This window comes from Galleria mellonella, unplaced genomic scaffold (assembly GCF_026898425.1).
Source record: "Galleria mellonella isolate WM207_F2 unplaced genomic scaffold, CSIRO_AGI_GalMel_v1 utg64, whole genome shotgun sequence".
In the NCBI taxonomy this organism is placed as follows: domain Eukaryota; kingdom Metazoa; phylum Arthropoda; class Insecta; order Lepidoptera; family Pyralidae; genus Galleria; species Galleria mellonella.
Genome location: NW_026442133.1, coordinates 6,400,401 through 6,423,095, shown reverse-complemented (window position 1 = coordinate 6,423,095; position 22,695 = coordinate 6,400,401). Strand labels below are relative to the sequence as shown.

The following is a 22,695-nucleotide window of genomic DNA, read 5'->3' as shown; positions in this document are numbered from 1 at the left end:
AAACATAGGTAGTAGTTATAGTACATCTACATATATATGTACATCTGATGATAAATTCGACTATTCGACTATATTTGATTCTAATCAAAATTAAATGGGAAAATGAAGTATGAAATATGAATGAATGGTTTATTTTCTCTTCACAAAAGGTAATAAAAAGTGACAACTTGAGGTACAATTTAATATGAAGACCAATTTTGTGAGAGACTGAAAAATTTAAATCCTTTTAGAGATGCGAAGAAGCCTTCTATTAAAGTATTTCTGTGATGTAACCGAAATAAAATTATCTTTTATGCTACTTTGCAGAGTTCTACCCATCAACCGCAAGCAGAAAGTCTTCCCCAACGGGACTCTCGTTATTGAGAACGTAGAGCGTATTAGCGACCAAGCCACTTACACTTGTGTAGCTAAGAATTCACAGGGATACAGTGTCAAAGGAAATCTCGAACTTCAAGTTATGGGTAAGTTGGCTAGAATATGATAATACCAAATTGATTTTAAATAACAACGAATGGTTGAAATTATGATGATAGCTGTTGAGCGAGATATTAAATGCTGACCATAGTTGATAATAAGTAATAAAAAAACCTCCAATAAACTTTTCTTAATTATAATTAAGATTCTTTTATCGTCTATAATATATCTAGATTTTTTATAATTTTCTTTAAAAATAAGAAACATATTCTAAAGAAAGAGACAAAACATTACAATTAGTAACTAAGATAGGTTAGATAGAGTAAAAGAATCGAAAATAGCAATTGAAATAGAATAAAAAAAATTAACAATCAAATGGTAAATTTTATTATAACAATATCTAAAACAACAAATTTACGTTGATAATTAAACGGAAAAAGTGATACCTTATTATTTAAAACTCCCAGATCTATACAATAACTTTGAGATATATAGATATTTCTAATCTATGCCTACAAGTTATGACTACCTAGGAACTATTTTAAGCATATAAAATATTATTTTATAATTTCTTAGTTGCACAAATTACTAAGGTTAGCATTTTTGACTTGCTCAACATTTGACTGTGATCCATTTTACAAATTCTACTACGTATTTGTTTATTAAATAAATATTTACAGAAGTAGAAAACCATTTACTTGTTACATGTATTAATAAACTTTTTCTTATTAATATGAATTTCCTTTATTTTTACAGGCATGTAAAATGTATCTTGATTAGGCTATTGAATTTTTTCGAATTCGAAAAAATAAGATTTAAGTATTTGGTAAATGTTATAATAGAGATATTATGGTATAGACACAGATAATAATATATATGAATATATGAGGTAATTCAGTTTTACTACAACAAGTAAATGGTTTCGACACTGAATTTTATATAATGATAAGTACGTAATCGATAGTTAAAATATTATATGGATAAATAATATTCAATAAACTAAAAGTTTTATTCAGTGACACTTCTGTATGTATAGTAATGTCATAGTACGAGCAATTCTGTTACAGACAATTAGTTTAATTAAAAAGTTTTCAATAAATCTAGTGATTCGACAACGTCAACAAAGTGTAACTATTTAATCGAAGCATTTGGCGTTCCATTGTTTCTACCTACCCTAATGAGATACAGGCGTGACAGATATGTATGTATGTAATTTTCAATATTTTTTACCGCATAATTTTATTTCTATTTTTCCAAAGTTTGACTGGGAAAAAATGCTATATAACATTAAGTCCGCCTTTTGTATATGTTTTTTAATGTAATCTATAAAGAATACATAAATAAATAAACTCGACTAACTACTAATTTTATTAAATTTAGTTACCTATTTCTACAGCTACGGTATTGATACAGAGAAAAGATTGTTTATACCTAAGTATATACCTACTTAATTACACTTAACTAATAAAGTTGAATGCTTTGTTCGATTAAAAAAAATCGTACATGTAATTGATAACCATAATATAATATAAAAAAAATATATATAATATATTTTGCTATAAATATGACAGTCGAATCACTAAATCAAAAATCTATTTAGGTTAAAGTTAACTAAAAAAACTATGACATTACTTATAAGTAAATGTTTTATTAATAAAATTTCTCTTGCAGGACGTTAATAAAATACTATGTACGTTAATAAAGCATACCTACTATAAAACACGATAAGAGATAAGTTAAATTCTAAGTAAAAGATAAAATTATTAGGTACCCACCCGCCAAAGCTACATCGTTTTTCATACATGATCCTGCACAGTTGTTGTTTTTCTCTAATGATAGTTTTTATTTAGTGCCTCCACAAATATTACCCTTTGAATTCGGAGATCAACCTGCGAATGCCGGAGAATCGACCTCAGTGTCATGCGCAGTCAGTAAGGGGGATCAACCTCTCAAAATCAAGTGGGTTCTGAATGGACAAATACTGACTAAAAATAATGATTATGGAATACAATTGTTAGCCGTCAATAAAAAGACCTCTATACTAAATATAGACTCAGTAAATGAAATGCACAGAGGCACTTATTACTGTGTGGCGACCAACCCGGCAGGCGCCACCAACCACACTGCAATTCTTGAAGTTAACGGTACTCGTACCCATACCTAAAGCAACTCAAATTTATTTTACTCTTAATTTATTTATTTCTTACGGCTCCTTTTATCCTATACACCCAAATCTATTAAGAAACAAGAAACTTCATTAAAAACAAAATTGTATATGTTGATACCTATAAACAAAACAAAATAAATCGTAATTCAAAATTCGTGTACATAGTGCTTTAATATTGCTACAGTGCCGCCGCAAGTTTTACCTTTTGAATTTGGCGACGAGCCAGCTAATGCTGGGGACACTGCATCTGTTCAATGCGTAATGCATAAAGGCGATCTACCAGCAAATTTTTCATGGAGTTTAAACGGAAAAAAAATAGGGCAAACAAACTCCATGGGGATAGCAATAGGCAGCATGAGTCCGAAAGTCACATTTTTGAATATCGACTCTGTAAATGGAACACATAGAGGACTGTACGCTTGTCACGTCGAAAATTTAGCAGGCCAAGTGAATCACAGCGCAAAATTAGAAGTCAATGGTTCATTTTCAAATTATATCTTTTTTAATATATATTTATATAATTTTTGTTAGCTAAAATATATTATTTTAACAGTTCTACCCCAAATCCATCCATTCACTTTTGGGGAGGAGCCAGCCAATGCAGGAGATACTGTTGGTATTCAGTGTATGGTGACAAAAGGTGATACACCTATAAATATTACTTGGTATCTAAATGGAAAGCCCATTAAAAAGTTACAAGGAGTTGGTATCACGAAGATCGGCCATAAATCAAGCAGTTTAGCGATAGATGCAGTAGACTCGATTCATACAGGGATTTATACATGTTTCGCATCTAATCCAGCGGGAAACGCTAGTTATTCAGCTGAGTTGTCAGTAAATGGTACCTTAATATTTTTTTGCTTCTTAGTAACTTTAAATGTTTTTACAAATATTATTTAGATTTATCCTTAATGTTCCTTTCCATATTCTATCAACAATCGAAGTCGGTAATTATTAAATATGCGCTGGTAGGAAGAAAGAACAGTGGCAATAATTAAATATGATTAGAGACTTATCAGTTTTTATTTCCTTCACAAAGGCGTATATATCAATAAAGCAAATATAATAAGTTATAAAAAGACATATTAGAAATAGAAGAATATTAAATCTAAAAGGTAAAAAGAGGTTTTTCGCCAACAGATTATAACAATATATCATAAAATAAAGAAATATAATCATTAGGCAAATAGAGCATAGTAAAAAACCGGAAACGTCACAATGAAGATTTATGAGATGATTATGGTTCCGTACGATAGTTTCTAATCAAATTAGTGATAGAATATTATTACTGATCGTTATAATCCACATAAGTTATATTTGCATCGCTACAGTTCCTCCCCAGATTTCTCCTTTCGATTTTGGTGACGAGCCGGTCAATGCTGGTGATACTGCTTCCGTTCAATGCGTTATGCATAAAGGCGATTTGCCGGCAAATTTTTCATGGAGTTTAAATGGAAGAAAAATATCTCGGGCCAATACATTAGGAATCGTAATTGGCACAATGAGCCTGAAGGGGTCCTTTTTGAGTATTGACTCAGTGAATGGAACACACAGAGGAGTTTATGCCTGTCACGTTCAAAACTTGGCCGGTCAAGTGAATCACAGCGCATCGTTAGAAGTTAATGGTTGTGTTACAAATTTCATATTCTTATAGACTGCTTGAATATATGTTTTGTTTTCCACTAATTTATTATATCCATTTAAATAGTTTTACCCCAAATCCATCCTTTTACTTTGGCAAAACGAGTTAGACGATGGTGTGCAATAAATTGATGTACAGATAACATAAAATTAGTCAGTAGAGTCGACACTAATACAAATAAATTCGATAGTTGCGCCACAGGTTACACAATTTAATTTCGGCGAAGAAATCCTAAATGCTGGAGATACTGTATCATTGACATGTACCGTTGGAAAAGGAGATTTACCTTTAAAAATCCACTGGCAACTAAATGACCAGATTTTGTATTCGGGAAATAATAATGGAATTATAATAAATAGAAACGGAAAAAGAATATCAATTCTGAGTATAGATAATGTACAACACGAACATATCGGCAATTATACGTGTATCGCAGAAAACGATGCTGGTCACAGTAGCCACACTGCGGTTCTCAACGTCAATGGTACAAGTTTTGGATATAGTTGGATCTTTCATTAACACTACGCTTGTATTCGCACAGTTTTTGTTAATTTTATACAGATTTGTGTTACTTAGTGTTGTTTATGTAATGTATTTAATAATTAAAGCTTATCGTACAATCATTAACGTGTGTGACCTAAACTAGACAACACACATCACCTAATTCTTTTTTTTTATTTTATTGTCATAAACCCACACTTGTTCAGTCATAACATAACCATGATTTAATTTTTAATAAATATTTTTTAGCACTCGAGTAATTTAAAAATAGAAACAAAATTATTAACACTTAAAGAAATCGAAAACAAATATTGATTATAAAGTAATATAAAAAAACAATAGTTAAGTAAAATTTGGTAGGTAAAAAGGAGTTAAATCAAATTTAAAGAGCTTAAAAATATGAACGACTGGCACATTGACGGTTGTGTAATTTTAAAAATACAGTAGCTTTAAGTAATGTAGATTTAAGTCATGCCTCTTTGCTGACTCGTATTCCAATAGTCCCTCCACAGATCATGCCTTTTGAATTCGGCGAGGAATCATTTAATGCCCAGGATATGGTTTTCGTCACTTGTGGAGCTAGCAAAGGAGACTTGCCATTAAAAATTGATTGGTATTTTAATGGAAAATTAATATCAAATGGTTATAATGGAGTTGTTATCTCGAAGAGTAGTCGCATGAGCCAGCTCAACATCGAATCTGTCGCCCATCAAAATCAAGGAAATTATTCCTGCGTAGTGGCAAATGATGCTGGTTCAGTGAATCATACTGCACAACTGATTGTTAATGGTATATGTTTCAACTGTTTGCTACCTCAAGCCTCGAGCCTGGTAGAAGTAGTGCCTGTCTTATGTAAACATCCGACTCATTTATTATTCCCACTTTACAGTGTAACTTTGGCGGGTCATAAAAATCGTAAGTGCTTTTAAGTTGTTCATGTTTGAATGTTGATTCTCATCTAAAATATTATAAGCTTATATATTAAAATAAATAACAATCCGTAATTATACAATGGAAAATTACAATAAGAGAGAGGTTTCCATGGAAAATGTAATTTTCAGTGGCGCCAAGTATAACTCCTTTCGATTTTGATGAATCAGTTTTTTTTGGAGAAGGAGTTCAAGTAATGTGCCACGTTCCAAAAGGAGATAAACCTTTAAATTTCAAGTGGAGTTTTAGCGGAGGCGATGTGAGTTTATTACCCGGATTAAACATCATGAACGTTGGGGACAGGGGGTCAGCTCTCATAATCCCCTCGGTGACGGCTAAACATTCTGGCAATTACACATGCACAACATCCAATATTGTTGCCACAGCTAGCTACCACGCCAAGCTCAATGTTAAGGGTGATGTCTCGCTTTAATAAAACTTAACCTAACTCGGTTTTTCATGTCATGCATTATATGTATAATATTCAAATAAGTATGTATTTTATGTAGAAAGTTAGTCGTCTTTCAGTGGCACCCATCATGACCGCTTTTGAATTTGATGAAGCTGTCTTTTATGGAGAAAGCACACAAGTTATGTGTCACATTCCTAAAGGCGATACGCCTTTGAATCTCGCATGGTTGTTTCGCGGTCAGCCGCTAAAATCACATGCCGCATTAACTATTACGAAAGTAGGAGACAGAAGCTCAATATTGGCAATTGCTGCGGCTACAGAAAATCATTCTGGAAATTACACCTGCACAGCCTCAAATATCGTAGCAAGCGTAAACCACACTGCTGTATTAAATGTCCAGGGTACAATAATTATAGGTTTTCTCATCTTTTATTTTTCGTTTTTGATTATGATTTTATGTGTTTTCCCTTATCAGTTCCTCCGCACATCGTTCCGTTTGAGGCTGAAGAGCCAGTTTTTGCTGGAGAATCCGTACAATTGAACTGTCATGTTTCCAAAGGCGATATTCCTCTTACTATAACTTGGACTTTTCACGGGGAGGAACTATCCTCTCACCAAGGAATTACTACTATGAAGATTGGCAAGCGCTCATCGTTGTTGACAATATCTAGTGCAACAGCAAGTAACAGCGGCGAATATTGGTGTCATGCCGCAAATCATGCTGGCGTGGCTATCCATTCTGCCTCAGTTAATGTCCACGGTATAAAAGTAACCCATTCACTGCCCTCGCCTCTTTCGCACGTTGCTCGCTTGCCTAAGTAATGAATTTAGCATTGTAAATTAACAGTATTACCACACATCGTACCGTTCGAAGCGGATGAATCAGTGTTTGCTGGGGAATCTGTTCAGCTCAACTGCCATGTGTCGAAGGGTGACTTACCAATTGATATCAAGTGGCACTTCCATGGGTTTGAAAACAGTTCATCACATCTCGACATTATGACTACTAAAATGACATCACGTGCCTCATATCTCTCTATCGTTGCGGCAACGGCCGGGCATAGTGGCAACTATACCTGTGTTGCAACCAACAGGGCCGGCTCTACTAATCATTCCACTGTCCTTAATGTTCATGGTCAGTTTTGTTTAATATTGACATCAAGAAGTATGTGGTTTAAATTATTATTTATCACAATTCAAAAATGCTAGTTTTTATTTTATTTTATATAATGAAGAAATCAGCATGACTATGTAATCACAGACTAATTACATATATTATTTTTCTTTTATTTTCAATAATTTGAACCTCTCATATTTTTTTCTTTTATACAGTTACACCAAACATATTGCCATTCGACGTTGATCAAGCATTATTTTTTGGCGAATCGGTGCAAATGATGTGCCACATATCTAAAGGGGATTCACCTCTGAACGTATATTGGCAATTTAATGGTCGAGCGTTATCAGAACAACTAGGAACTTTTTCGAAAGTAGGCGACCGCTCCTCCGTACTTCTGCTACCGTCTCTAACCGGTGCTCACAGCGGAAACTACACTTGCATCGCAAAAAATCGGGCAGGAATAGCTTCTTATACTACGCTGCTTAAAGTGATCGGTACCTTAAATTTCTATCGGATTAGTTCAATATTTTTTTTAGTTATAATTAATTTCCCCATTTTTCCTTTCCATGCTCATTCAATTTAAATTATCTGTCTCGATTCAAGTGATTCCACATATTATTCCATTTGAAGTCGAAGAATCAATATTTGCTGGTGAATCGGTGCATCTTACTTGTCATGTGTCGAAAGGCGATCGACCGCTTCAAATATTATGGAGTTTTCAAGGAAAAGAAATACCTTATTACAATAACAAGGGTATAACGACAACTAAGCTTGGAGAAGAAGCTTCTGTTTTAAGTATACCGACTGCAATGGGCCAGCATAGTGGGAACTATACTTGCACTGCTAGTAATCGTGCTGGACGAGTACATCACTCTGCTCTTATCAACATTCATGGTATTAGATTTCGCCCCCTTTACCGTGCTAGATACGTTATATTTTTCTAATACAATAGAGCATTTTTAGACAATCTGTTATATTGCACGGTTAGAAAATAATTTAGAATTTACTATTACTTTTCTTTTTGAGATATTCCTCTCCACATATTGCTATTTAAGAGCGAGAAATTCAGATATTACTAAGAATCTGTACAAACAACCTGCCATTCTAGTAACAAATATTACTGTTTATATTTTTTACTTGGCCATTTAGGACAGACAGGAAACAGGAAAAAAATGATGAAGCAAACTTTTTCCTATCCATAAATACTTCCGTTATGGTAACGCTTAGTGGGTTATTATACAAATATAGTAAAGAATAGAGTGGAAAAAGATATTCAACTACTTTTCAATTTAAGGGTTACCATTAAATGATCATTTTACAGCTAGCTGTATAGTAGGTCCTCACTAATATTTCAACAATTTTTTGCTCAGTTATTCCACACATCAAGCCTTTTGAATTGGATGAAGCCGTATTTGCTGGCGAATCTGTACATCTTGATTGTCACATATCCAAAGGTGACACGCCTTTAAACATAACTTGGAGTTTTCAAGGCAAACCAATCACATCTAGAATGGGCACAAAAACAATGATATTGAACGAACGTGTTTCTGTTCTGGATATTCCAAATGCATTGGGTCCTAATAGCGGCAACTATACGTGTACTGCGGCTAATAGGGCAGGCACCGCCAGCCATACTGCTCTTCTGAACGTTATCGGTACTAATATTATTATCTCGGATGATTCTTGCTTTTCCTGTAGTTCCTCCTGTGGTCCAACCCTTCTCATTCGGGGAAGTTGCGATGAACTTCGGGCAAGTAGTCACTGAACCTTGTTCGGTAATTGAGGGTGATCATCCATTGCAACTACGATGGCTTTTTAACGCTGAACCAATCAAACCCAGATCTGGTGTAACCGTATTTAATATTGGAGAACGAAGCGCTATTCTTAGTATCGCTGCAGTAACACATAGTCATGCCGGGAATTATACATGCGTTGCTGAGAACGCAGCTGGAAAACAATCTCACACTTCGACGTTAATTATTAACGGTGCTTATTCGAATTCTAAAATTTTATTATATCTAATAAGTTTCTACAAATGTATCTATTTTTCTTCGAATTTTCCGTTGTGTTGTTTTAATATCACATATCGTCCATAACAATGTTTCCAGTCCCTCCAAATATTCTGCCATTCAAATTCGGCGAAAAACCCGCAAACGTCGGAGAATATTTGCAAGCAGCATGTACTATTAATTTTGGTGATCTTCCTCTCACAATTACGTGGATGGTCAATGGACAACCAATATCACAAAGAAATAATAATTATATTATAAATAACTCTAAACGAAGTAGCTTACTTATAATAGAATCTGTAGATGCCAGGCACGCTGGTTCTTATATGTGCATCGGAAAAAATCGTGCAGGAAGCACTACTTATTCTGAAGATTTAGTCGTTTACGGTTAGTCATTAAAGGCTTAATAAATTCTTTTACTTATCTTAGACATTTAGGTAGATAATATTTGTTTCAGTTCCTCCCAAAATTGCACCTTTCGTTGCCGAGCCAGAACCGGCGTTTCTCGGTGATTACTTTGCTCTTCAGTGCATAATAACACACGGCGATCAACCACTACACATCGAATGGATGGTCAATAATAAATCGGCCAATTTTATTCCTGGAATTCGTGTCAGTAACATCGACCGAAGAAGTAGTTTTATCACAATCGAATCTGTAGACGCAAAACATGCGGGCGTATATAATTGTACTGCGAGTAATGCAGCTGGCACCTCATCGCTTACGACTGAACTAGTCGTAAATGGTGCGAGTAACAAATCAACTAAATAATAATGCTTCTAGTTTCCTCCCTATCAACACTACTCATACATTTCTCGTTTCTTTATAAAAAATTTATTGTCCCAGTTCCACCGTTAATTGTGCCGTTCAGTTTCGGTGAGATGCCATACAATCCTGGAGATACAGTGGTAGTCAACTGCGTTGCTACGAAAGGAGACCTACCTCTCGACATTTCGTGGACATTCAGCAGTGAAACAATAGACTCCAGCCTTCATCGTGACATCATGACAGTGCAGCTAGGCCCACGTGCTTCCGCTCTCACGATCAATCCGGTCAGCGCGAATCACCAAGGAAACTATACTTGCATCGTACAGAACGCGGCTGGACGAGTCGAATACGCTGCTACTCTCGTCGTCAACGGCACGTTTATGAACAATATAACTTTATTGCGTCGTTAATCACGGGAACTAACATCACAAATCTGCACCTGAAAATTGAAATCGATCACCGATATCACTATTTCCCATTATATTTTCACAATTCGCTAACATTGCCTGCCACAGATCTAACCTAAATTTATATGGTTGTTTCCAGTCATACCTCGCATAGTTCCATTCTCATTCGAGACACCGCTGTACGCGGGGCAGGCTACTCAAGTCACTTGTTTAGTCTCGGAAGGCGATCAACCGCTGGATATTCAGTGGTATTTTGAAGGAAAGCCTTTGAAGGAGAAGTCTGGTGTAACGGCCACCAAAATTGCAAAACGAGCTTCATTGCTCCTCATTGACCCGGCTGGATGGTCACATAGCGGTTCTTATGCGTGTCTTGCACGCAATGCCGCCGGCTTTTCCAACTATACTGCTACATTAAAAATACATGGTATATCCAGCACATATCTGTGTCACCTTCATTCCTAGCACGGAAAAGCTTTGCATAGTATATAGGAACGCTTCTATTAGTTATTATAGGTCATTATTGTATAAAGTCCAGAATATAAAAAATATGACACGATTTCTATTTAGGTGCCATTTGTCTTCCTCAATTTGAGCTATTTCGTTTCCCGGTTAATTGATTTTGCAAGTACGAATTATTCTACAAGTAATTGGTGATTACTTTTGTATGCCAAATATAAACGTCGAAATCGTTGTATTAGGGACAGGCTGCGGCTCTCATCGACTACCATTTCTTTTTCCTTTCCTTGCATATTTATCTTCCCTCCTTCCTACTCCTCGGGTTCCTGTCTATTAATTTTTATTTATTTCATTAATTTGCAACGTTTGCTTTTCGGTGTATGTGTGTAATGTACGTGCTTTGCTTTGCTAACATGTTGGTGGAATAAACTAGTAGTTTTGTAATATTTTTTATGTGTAATAAAATTCTCGTTCGAAAATTTAAAATATTTTTTGTAAAAACTGCTAGATTATTTCAAGACTGCTTTAGCGCATTGAATACGCTTTTTCTTTTTATTTATTACGACTACTTGTCCAATATAGTTTATACTTAGCTAAAATAATACATTTTGCCCAAACAAACATTTGGCATTATTGTGAGTAATTAAAAGCTTCTATAGAGTCAGCTTCGCCGCATACCATTTGCACTTTTAAATGTAATAAAATTCTTATTTTTAAACTGTTACTGTCTTATAAAACAATGAACACATTATAGAAGCTTTTAATCATATCTTAACATTGTACAAACTAGAATTCTGTACGTATTATTAATACATAGTGCCAAAAAAATATTTATAAAAACTTTAATGATCAGTTAAATGTTTTACTTATAACTTATTCATGTTCTTACAGAATTTTAGTTTTATTTTGATATATAAGAGTATATTTTTATACCACAATTTGATATCAAAAACAACTGAACTGAAAAGATCTTTAAAATATTTAAAGTATACATTAAAACCCGTAAAAGATGATGATTATTAAAATATCTAATAATAATTAAGATCTAATAACAGTAAATTTGAATTGATTTAATAATCCAATAAATGGAATAATCAATGACATTTTATAAATTTTTGCTGTTGAGGTGAACGTAGCATTTAGTTATTTATTTACTTGTATGTAATAATATACATATAAAATATAATTGCATCTTTTAAAGAACATTTTATAATGAAAGTATAGTAATTTTTTTTTTATATTTTATATGTTTATATTAACTTACAATCGTTGTAACAAATTCAATGTTTTCAGTTCCTCCACGTTGGATTTTGGAACCCACTGATAAAGCCTTTGCGCAAGGATCAGATGCCAAGGTCGAATGTAAAGCCGATGGTTTCCCTAAGCCTCAAGTTACATGGAAAAGGGCCGAAGGTAGATAAAATTTTTTATAAAAACATAGTATTATATTATTGCTACAACAATTCTTTTTTGTTATTACTATAATTGTACTTCTTCTTATTAGGGGACACACCTGGCGACTACAAAGACCTAAAGCCAAATAATCCTAATGTAAAAGTAGAAGATGGGGCATTAACTATTAATAATATCCAAAAAACAAACGAAGGTTATTATCTGTGTGAAGCTGTCAATGGAATTGGTTCTGGACTATCTGCTGTAATCTTAATTAGCGTTCAGGGTAAGAGAAATATTTAATTCTATATAAAATTTACATTGTTTAATATTATCATATAAAAACATTTTAAACTGGATCTATTACAGCACCACCTCAGTTTGAAATTAAAATGAGAAACCAAACTGCACGTCGCAGTGAACCAGCTGTACTACAATGTCAAGCCAAGGGTGAAAAGGTGACATTTAAGCACATATTTGTTTTACATTAGTGTGCAATAATTAATGAACTTGTCCTTTAAGGAAACTTAAAACTTAATTTAATTGTATATTTACAGCCAATTGGAATAATCTGGAATATGAACAACAAACGTCTCGAACCCAAATCTGACCCACGTTACACAATTCGCGAAGAAATTCTGCCTGGAGGAGTTGTTTCTGACTTGAGTATTAGGAGAACTGAACGATCAGATAGCGCCTTATTCACTTGCGTGGCTACCAATGCCTTCGGTTCTGATGACACCAGTATTAACATGATTATACAAGGTAATGAAAAATATTTAAAGTAGAAGTCATACTATAATAAAAAAAAAATGGATTTAAATTAAATCATTATTTATTTGTTTTACAGAGGTTCCCGAAGCTCCCTATGGTTTAAAAGTTTTGGACAAATCTGGAAGGACAGTGCAACTTTCTTGGGCCGCGCCTTATGATGGAAATTCTCCTATTAAGAAGTTCCTTATTGAGTACAAGCGCGCTAAGGGAAATTGGGAAAAAGATATTGATAGGTAATTCTTTATTTATATATACTTAGGTTTTGTTTTACGAAGATTTTAGTAAATAGATATAGTGATTATTAGCTTATTAATTATATTACAATCAATGTCATTCTACTCACATTTTTATTTTTCAGAGTTCTTGTCCCTGGCGATGCGACAGAAGCTGGTGTATTTAGCCTAAGACCTGCTACTGCTTATCACATAAGAATTGTCGCTGAAAATGAATTGGGCACTTCGGAACCATCAGAAACAGTAACTATTATCACTGCTGAAGAAGCACCTACTGGACCACCGCAAGACGTGAAAGTAGACGCTGTAGATAAACATACGCTGCGAGTAACGTGGAAGCCTCCTCCATCCCAAGATTGGAACGGCGAACTCCAAGGGTAATTAAATATATTATGTTTACGCATTTTTCTTCATTGTCCATAAAAGTTTTTACAAAATCTAAGAAATATATTTTTTTTTACAGATATTATGTTGGTTACAAATTGGCCTCAAGCAACAAATCGTTCGTATTTGAAACTGTAGATATCTCAAAAGAATCGGGTAAAGAACATCATCTTGATATTTTAAATTTAAAGTAAGTATGGAAAATTTAAAACAATTTAATTTACCTGATTAAAATTTTTAAATATCCGTATATATTATTGAAAAATCTACTGTTTGTAGGACATATACACAATACGCTATGGTAGTTCAAGCATTTAACAAAATGGGTTCTGGTCCAGTTTCTACCGAAGTTAGAGCATACACCGCCGAAGGTGCTCCGTCAGCTCCTCCTCAAGATGTTTTCTGCACAACGCTTACCGCTCAAACTATTCGCGTTTCTTGGGTATCCCCTCCTCTGGCTGCTGCTAATGGACTTATTAAAGCTTACAAGGTGATATATGGACCCAGTGAAACATGGTATGGTAAGTATTTATAAAATTAATATTTTAAACGCTTTGTCACTTAAGCAATTTAAATAATTACACATATTAAATGTATGTTTCTGTTAGATGAAAAAACAAAGGACACCAAAATCACGGCCAGCAGTGAAACCATTTTGCATGGACTTAAGAAATTCACCAATTACTCGATGGAAGTGCTAGCGACTACGAACGGTGGTGATGGCGTACGGTCAACCCCAATCCACTGCCAAACTGAACAAGACGGTATGTGATTACAATTCAACAGATGAAATTTGTAATATTATTACTTATTGTAAAGCACTAATTATAATTTAAAAAAAAATTAACTGATAGATAACTTCATGGGAAATAAATTTCAATTGAAATCGTGGACTGTAAATGTATATTATGACTTAATATTATTCAGAAAACTGGGAGTCTGACTAATAAGCGACATAAAAGCTATGGAAATATAGTTTTTTTTTTAATAAATGGCGAGCCCCATCCGATGAATTGACACGGGTCTCAGATTATGTACTCCATTACACTGTACAGATTATGTACGCAGACAGTATATTTATTTAGCACATAAGTAGAAAAAAAATTTTTTTACAGTTCCCGAAGCTCCTCGTGCTGTAAAAGCCCTTGTAATGGGATCTGATTCGATTCTCGTTTCCTGGAGACCTCCAGCACAACCTAACGGTGTTGTTACTCACTACAATGTCTACACGCAAGCACAAAACGCCGAACCTCATCCCAATAAGGTATTTTAATTACCTATTCTAGAGAGAATAATTAAATATGTAAATTCAAATTGAAAGGTACTTGATATCATATCATATAATGTTTTTAATCTCCACCTGATCTGCCTACAATTGCGAGCATTTTTATTCTTTTTTTTACTTTATAAACTAAGAACATAATTTTATGTACTAATTTATTATTTGCTAATGTATACACCTGAATCGCGATGTGGCTGTGTAAAGTAATATCAAAATTACTTCAAGAATATAGATGAAAGTCATTGTTTTGGGGCTTCTAAGTAAAATTTCTATTTAAACAATAAAATTCAATTTGAGTTACAGCTTGATAAACCAAATTGGTATTCATATAAAAATTATTCCAGGTGCCTGCATCTCAGACCAGCTACTCCGCAACAGATTTGAAAGCGGGCCGATATGACTTCTGGGTTACGGCTTCTACTATAATTGGCGAAGGTCAACCCTCAGCAACAGCCTCCTGCAGCCCTAGTGACAAAGGTAATGAAATTTTAAACATAAAACAAAAAATACTATTATTTCGCACTATGACGACTTAATAACATACCTATGTTTAGTTACTTTAATTGTGAAATTACAAAATAATACTTACTAAATAATAAATGTTAAAGTGAATTTGTTTGGATATATATATGGACTTTGCGAGTTTGTTTGTTTATTTATTACCTCTTATCGGCTAACGATTTAACCAATTAAAATAAAATGTGGTATACATATGCCATATAGTATGGAGATAGGCTACTTTTTATCTCTATTTTTTTTTATAACAATGAGGTGGCAAACAAGCATACGGCCCACCTGATGGTAAGTGGTTACCGTAGCCTATGAACACCTGAAATACCAGAGGTATTACGCGTGCGTATATTTATTTATTTATTTAATGAAATAATAAATGAATCCTTTCGTTTTTAGTTCCTGCGAAAATTGCTTCTTTGATGAAGCGTTCATTGCCACATACAAAGAAGACGTGAAGCTGCCTTGCCTTGCTGTCGGTGTACCTCCTCCAAATATTCTATGGAAGGTAATTACAATATATTTCAATTAAAATGTTAAATAATTATACTTAACTCTAAAGTATACGTATCTACTTGTATTATACCTAATTATGATTTATTATATATAATAACTTGAATTCATTTAAAGAAGTTTTTATAGATAATGGCAAAGAATAAGGATTATTTAGATAAGTATTTATCTTATGAGGAAGTTACAAAATCGAACCCAACAAGAGTTTACTCTAATGATAATATTTAATACTCAGGTCAAAGGACAACCATTAGAAACACTAGAACGCATACGCCAGCTGCCTGAAGGGTCGCTCCAGATCGCAGGCGTGGCGCGCGAGGACGCCGGCGAGTACTCGTGTCACGTGGACAACCAGTTCGGCACAGACACCGTCACCCACACACTCTCTGTTCTTGGTTAGTTTCGGGTCTATTTAGGTAATACACGCGGCTTATTATGGTATAGAAATATGTCAAACAGGCATGTCTTTTACACAGAAATAGTCTAGATTAAAATATACAAAAGTAAAATATATTAAATTATAATTATAGCATTGACTAATCACAACAAAAAGATACTTTTAACAGATTTGCCAAGATTGGCGACATAGATAATCCAATGAAATGTTAGATATTATAATATAAAATAATAAAAATCCTAAAACAACATCTTTTATACATATACTCTCTAGGTAAGTACACTTTAATTTGAACTGACAATAGTCTGTAATGCCAAATTCGAACACACGAAGAGAATATATTTGTATCGGGGTAATAAACTACAAAAACTTTTTGATGTCTGCTTGTAGCACCAAAACATTCTTTTTAATATTGGTAAGGGACTCATGTTGCCCATTATACCACTAAGAAACAGGAAACGAGAGGGGATATTAAAAAGAAACCGAAACATTAAATGTCATCAGAAAAAGACAGAAGATAAATGGATAAACTCAGAAAATACTTACCTATAGAAAGACACATTATCATTGAGTAACATTGTATTTTCAAAAACACTACTAGTTCAATATTCATGTTCAATATTTGTACCTCAATGTTTTTGAGCCTCATTTCTAGCCATCTCAGTACATTGCAATTAAACAGCCAAACAGGTATTTTAAAAAAACAAAAAAATAATATAACTTAACGTTGCAGCTCCTCCTTTCCCCCCACAACTCACTATCGCGGCGTCATCCGTTTCGTCACTCACCCTCCGTCTCAAGCCATCTGCCGAAGCTGAACAGTCGCCCGCGGCCGGTTATACCATACACTACAAGCAAGAGTTTGGAGACTGGGAAACTGTTCAGGTTAGTTACCGATTTAGCTTTAAATAAAGAGTGAATAATTTTAAAACCCATTATGTATCTTATATTCTCTAATATTTATACAATTTTAGAACTAAGTGCAGAACCTAAAGGTGATAATGCTTGTAGAATCTTTTCTACTGTACACGAACTAAGTATGTACTGAATTTATTTACCGTTTGCACAAATAGACGTTAAATTAAAAACTTACATATGATATTTAATGTTGTATCTCTCATAGCACTGAGACAAATTATCAGTTGAGTAGTCTCACACTTTTATTAAGTACGTATTATTAAACTCGCAAAATTGCAAATTTCTAAATTAATTGTTAAACTAAGTATTTACAATAGTAAGTATCATTAATATACGTATTTTTTACAAATACAATAAAACATAATAACGAAAAATATTTTTTACAGATTCCTGCTAACACTGATACTTACACTTTGGAAAACTTATTCTGCGGATCCAAATATCAATTATATGTCACGGCCTACAATGGGTAAATATACATTTATTTCTATAAAGACACTGATATATGTAGGTACCAAATAATTTTATCTACAGCTACTAGCTTTGGCCTCATTTAAATGTATACAATTCAATATGACTGTGTGGTTCTGGCATGGAATAGACCACTCTTTTTTTCTTGTGAGTGTTGTAAGAGGCGAAAACCGGAACTTAATAGTCGAGGGATAGATAGGTAGTGGCATCGCTCCTAAAACATCACCAAAGCCTAATTGCGGGTGCTAACCCGCTGTAACTACTGGCAAAACCCTCCTTATGTGAGAGGCCCATATTCAATAGTGAACAATTAAGGGCTACCTACTGCTGAATATGCAATAACTTAATATAGATCGACTAAACCTAATTCAAATTAGAATGCTTAACTAATTCTGCACCTAGATCGCGACGCAGTCATTACACTAGTTTAATTTAAAATACAATATAAATTAAATATATTATTATTATATTCCTATTATCTTTTTATTGAACTATATATTACTGTATATAAAACTTTTACATTATTTGTAGTAAATTTTTTAACATTGCATGCGTTGTGATATGTTGCAAAATTAAATATATTCTATTTTCTCAGTATCGGAACGGGAGAAGCATCGGATGTAGTATTCGCTGGAACTCGCGGCTCTAAACCCCCAGTACCCAGGGCCGCTGATTTCATCGAGGTCGGTAGTTCCTCTGTCACACTTCACCTAAAACAATGGCTTGATGGCGGCTGCCCCATGAGCCATTTCGTAGTCGAGAACAAAAAGAAGTTAGTATGAATTAATTTTATTTTATATACAAACGAAAATAATATTGAGATTACGTAGTATTATAATAACTATTTATAACTATTTCAAATAATAAAAAAATAAAAACTTTGTAATAAATGAGAGAAATATTTCAGGGGTACGGCTGAATGGAATCAAATCTCGAATGCAGTTAAACCAGGCGGCAATTTTGTTGTATTAGGTAAGAATTGTAAGACTAAAGAAAAGGTATATTGGTTGTTTGAAACATATGATGTGTAGAATAGTGAAATAATAAAGACGGCAGATAGGGAAGAATAGTAAACAAAAGCCCATCTACCTTTAAAAAAAAATTAAAAAAGCTGGTATCATAATTTGGGTATGCATCTATTTCCCTGTATGGGACTAGAGTGAAAGTACAGTTATATAAATAGATGTATATATACTTCTATAACAGAAAGAATATTCTTATTCTTGCTATTACACAAGTCTTGCTATTATTTAGTGTTGTTACAACCTTCTATACTAGCAAGTTTTTTTTTTATATACAATTAAACTCGTCGACATCATGATCATATTCCTGTATAAACCTTTATACTAATGTACACAAATACCTTACAGACCTCGAGCCTGCTACATGGTATACTTTAAGGATTACAGCCCATAACAACGCAGGTTTTAACGTCGCTGAGTATGATTTCGCTACCCTTACAATGACTGGCGGTAAGTAAACTATAACTCTACCAAATATTACGTTTTATATCACTTATTATTTCTTACAATTCAGTCATATTAATATTTTATTTTTGTTTATCGTTATATACTATAATTTGTACAAATGTACCTGAAATGCATCGCCTTTTAACTTTATGTTTGTCATATTTAAAATTTGTATAATCGTTTCTATCATACACGAAATTATAACATGGCGGCTTGCATTTCAGGTACAATAGCGCCCGCACGCGATGTCGGCAACACGCTAACTACCGAGCAGACGTTAAAGATTATCCTGTCGCACCTAAACCTTATCGTGCCCGTCGTCGCTGCGATCCTAGTCATCATCATCGCTATTGTAGTCGTATGCGTAGTGCGAGGCACCAGGGACCACCACAAAGGTACTTGACCGTTTAATATTTCTAGGAACTATCGCACCGCTACCCAACAATGTGGACGGCAGCAAGGACTTGCCTGTATGGGTGAAAGCTTGGCTGGAACCTGAAGTGTTGGTGCCGATTCTAGCGACGATTGTCGTATTCATAGTGGGAGTTGTCGTCATATGTCTTACCCTTGCGCGTAGAAACACACCACATCGGCTGCGAGGTCAGAAGGACGTGTACTGTATGTATGGAGGCATGGGTCGCCGCTTATATCTTATAATTTATCTCATTCGACATTTTCCTTACGTTATACTATATCTAAACTATACCTACTTAGATCAAATAAGTTTCCAGCATGTAAATAATGTCTATGACACACTTATGTTTTATGTACGTATTCATTGTTCTAAATTCATCATTAAATTATTGTTTGCCTTTCGCCTTAGTTTTAGCTAAATTAAGAATCAATCTTTATGTAAATAACAATGTGACTAACAAAAAATTCTTGAACATGTCATATAATATTAGTATTAGTCGTCTATACTCGTAAAATTATATTATTGGCCAATTAGACACTTTATAATAAATTGAAATGCTCTACCTTTACATATTTCACGAGTCCAATTTATAAAGCTATAAAAATATGCACTCAATTACGTGTCAACGTCAATAGCTTTAGCAAACAGTGAAAACAGCAGTCTACTTATACAGATGATGCAGTATACAACGCGTCCCAAGCGGCGATGGGCGGCGGCGGAGGCACGCTAGACAAACGTGGAGGACTACGTGATGAACTTGGCTACATCGCACCGCCCAACCGCAAGTTGCCACCCGTTCCCGGTTCCAACTATAACACCTGCGACAGAGTCAAACGTCAGGCGGTTATCAGTGAGTACAGTAATCTCTGATTACGTATTTGATGATCTTTTAACTACACACATATATTTTTCTCAACCAGTTTCATAGGTTGCACACGTATCTACATTCTGGAAGGCTTGGCGAAAACTCCGCGTCGGTAAATGACATTCCAGGACACTGTTCATTTTTTTAATTTTTTTTTATTAGCTTCCTCTATTTGCACGATCTTATTTTTTTCATAGCTCTTATGCTCTATAGTATTTAGAGATTTATGTACAAGGTGACGGTAATTAAAATATATCTATTATTATATAATAATAAATACGACCTATTTGGGATTTTGGGATTATTATATAAATATTACTTTTTTATTTCCTTTTTCAAAACTTTTCCTTGAATAAAGTATGCTCATATCCAAACTAACACGGCAAACATCTATTGGCATGGTTAAATTTTTGAGACAGAAATATATATACATTTACGTAGCTAAAGCTAAACAATGTCATAACAAACATTGTTGCGATAATAATCCCAAGAGATCTTTGTTCCTACCTATATATACCGTAGTTTATAAGTTTAATGCAAAATTATTTCATATATTTTCACACATCATAACTGGCGAAAGCTACAATATTGTTTTGCGTGTCCCTTTGCTTTGTCCTAGCAGTGTTGTCTGCTTGATTGTACCATCCATGTTCAACATGTTTTTGAAGCCTACAACAAGTCCAGGTTTAGACACTGGTGCATTCATTACCCGTAGATTAATGGAATGCCTCTCAAATATCATCTCGCTAGTGTTTATTCGCGTGCACTATCAATACATTCTTTGCTCATGGTGCCATTTAATGTACTTAGTACATAACTATTAAAATCCCACGGAATAAAGTTCAATCGTGGAGGGACAATTGGTGAGATGGTACATGGGAGTGCGTGGTATATGGTACGCGCATGCGTAACTCAGTAGTATGGTTCAGTGGGCGCGCATTCAACGTGGGACCCGCGCCGACACCACTACGAGCGGGTGCGGCGCCCGCGAATGCGCCGTGCTGGTTCCGGTGACACCATTTCCACAGGTATTTCTCGTTAAAAATATGTATAGTTCATAACGATCCATCCCAATATAAATGTACTTCGATTATACAAAGTTTTTTGATCTTACATCTCAACTTTAGAAATATTCAAGTTCCTATTGATATACTGAAACTTTATCTAGTAATACGAACACTAAAATTGTGATACATTGGCAGGTAGCAAACTGAGTTTGAAGGATCTTTGATTACATACTGGCAATATTCTAAAAAATAATTACTTTCCAAATGTTTCCTTTTTTTGTTAGACAAGTCAAGATTGGTGAAGTACCAATAACCTACCTATTGGAGCAGAAGTATCTTTCTCCAGTTTGTCTACATTTATATTAAGATGGAGTAAAATGGACTAAACACTAGCATGCCGTTTGCTATGTAGATTTTTAGATGACTCGCAATTATCCTGTGAACAACTAGACACTTAACTGCACTCTCATTCCCTTGCAGTAGCTGAGCACACTTGATCTATTTACAAATAAAGTAGTTTCATATTATCTATGAAATTTTCTAAGAACTTATGTATATCATTTACATAATTCATTAACTGAATAGTTTTAGACAAGTAAGTAAGTATCTTATAGATTGCTACTAACATTGCCCGTGTGTGTATAGTGTTAATATAATGTAATGTTCTTTTTATTCATAAAAACGTGAAACGTGTCATAAACCTATTTTAGCTATTGAACTATTTTGTCTTTTTCTTTTATGCAGCGATCCCAATTAAAAAGAAAGTGACAAAACAGTTCAATAGCTAATATAGGTTAGTAGTAGGTTTTAGTTTTTATGAGTAAGGGAGTAAGAGTGTTAACTACTAACCATTTACTTATTAGAATTTTTCTAATTTTATTAATTAGTATTTCATACCAATATGTACTATATTTTAAGTATAATCAGTTTTTTTTTATACTTGTCGTATTTAACATCTAAACAATGTTGGCATATCTTAAAAAAAATAATAATAAAAGAACTAATATTAACAATATTTATTTAATTTTTTTTTTATCTAGCCAGATAATTATTTATTTTATGCGCTATTATTTTTTATAAAGACATGCCTCTTTTGCGAATAGATACACATAAACTGACCTCGCAAGTCGATGTAAACTATATGGTGCTCACTATTGCGTATCTCGTTTATTCGTGCATTGAAATAGGCATTGAAATCGCCATGTAGGTTAGAGCAACTCGTGAGGATACTACATGCGT

At 34.0% G+C, this 22,695-nt stretch overlaps 1 protein-coding gene across 1 annotated transcript in view; it reads left to right on the top strand.

Annotated features, from left to right (window-relative positions):
* LOC113512373 (cell adhesion molecule Dscam2) overlaps positions 1–22,695 on the top strand; it is a 73,832-nt gene that overhangs the window by 44,204 nt on the left and 6,933 nt on the right. The window contains 24 exon segments of the mRNA XM_052900115.1: positions 307–461; positions 6,542–6,826; positions 12,120–12,239; positions 12,331–12,504; positions 12,588–12,676; positions 12,776–12,983; positions 13,069–13,225; positions 13,351–13,602; positions 13,689–13,799; positions 13,889–14,130; positions 14,218–14,373; positions 14,725–14,873; positions 15,236–15,368; positions 15,801–15,815; positions 15,818–15,909; positions 16,150–16,309; positions 17,045–17,196; positions 17,616–17,698; positions 18,296–18,472; positions 18,608–18,672; positions 19,071–19,172; positions 19,590–19,787; positions 20,258–20,434; positions 21,379–21,477. Of these exon segments, the coding sequence (XP_052756075.1) occupies positions 307–461; positions 6,542–6,826; positions 12,120–12,239; positions 12,331–12,504; positions 12,588–12,676; positions 12,776–12,983; positions 13,069–13,225; positions 13,351–13,602; positions 13,689–13,799; positions 13,889–14,130; positions 14,218–14,373; positions 14,725–14,873; positions 15,236–15,368; positions 15,801–15,815; positions 15,818–15,909; positions 16,150–16,309; positions 17,045–17,196; positions 17,616–17,698; positions 18,296–18,472; positions 18,608–18,672; positions 19,071–19,172; positions 19,590–19,787; positions 20,258–20,434; positions 21,379–21,477 (3,551 nt within the window).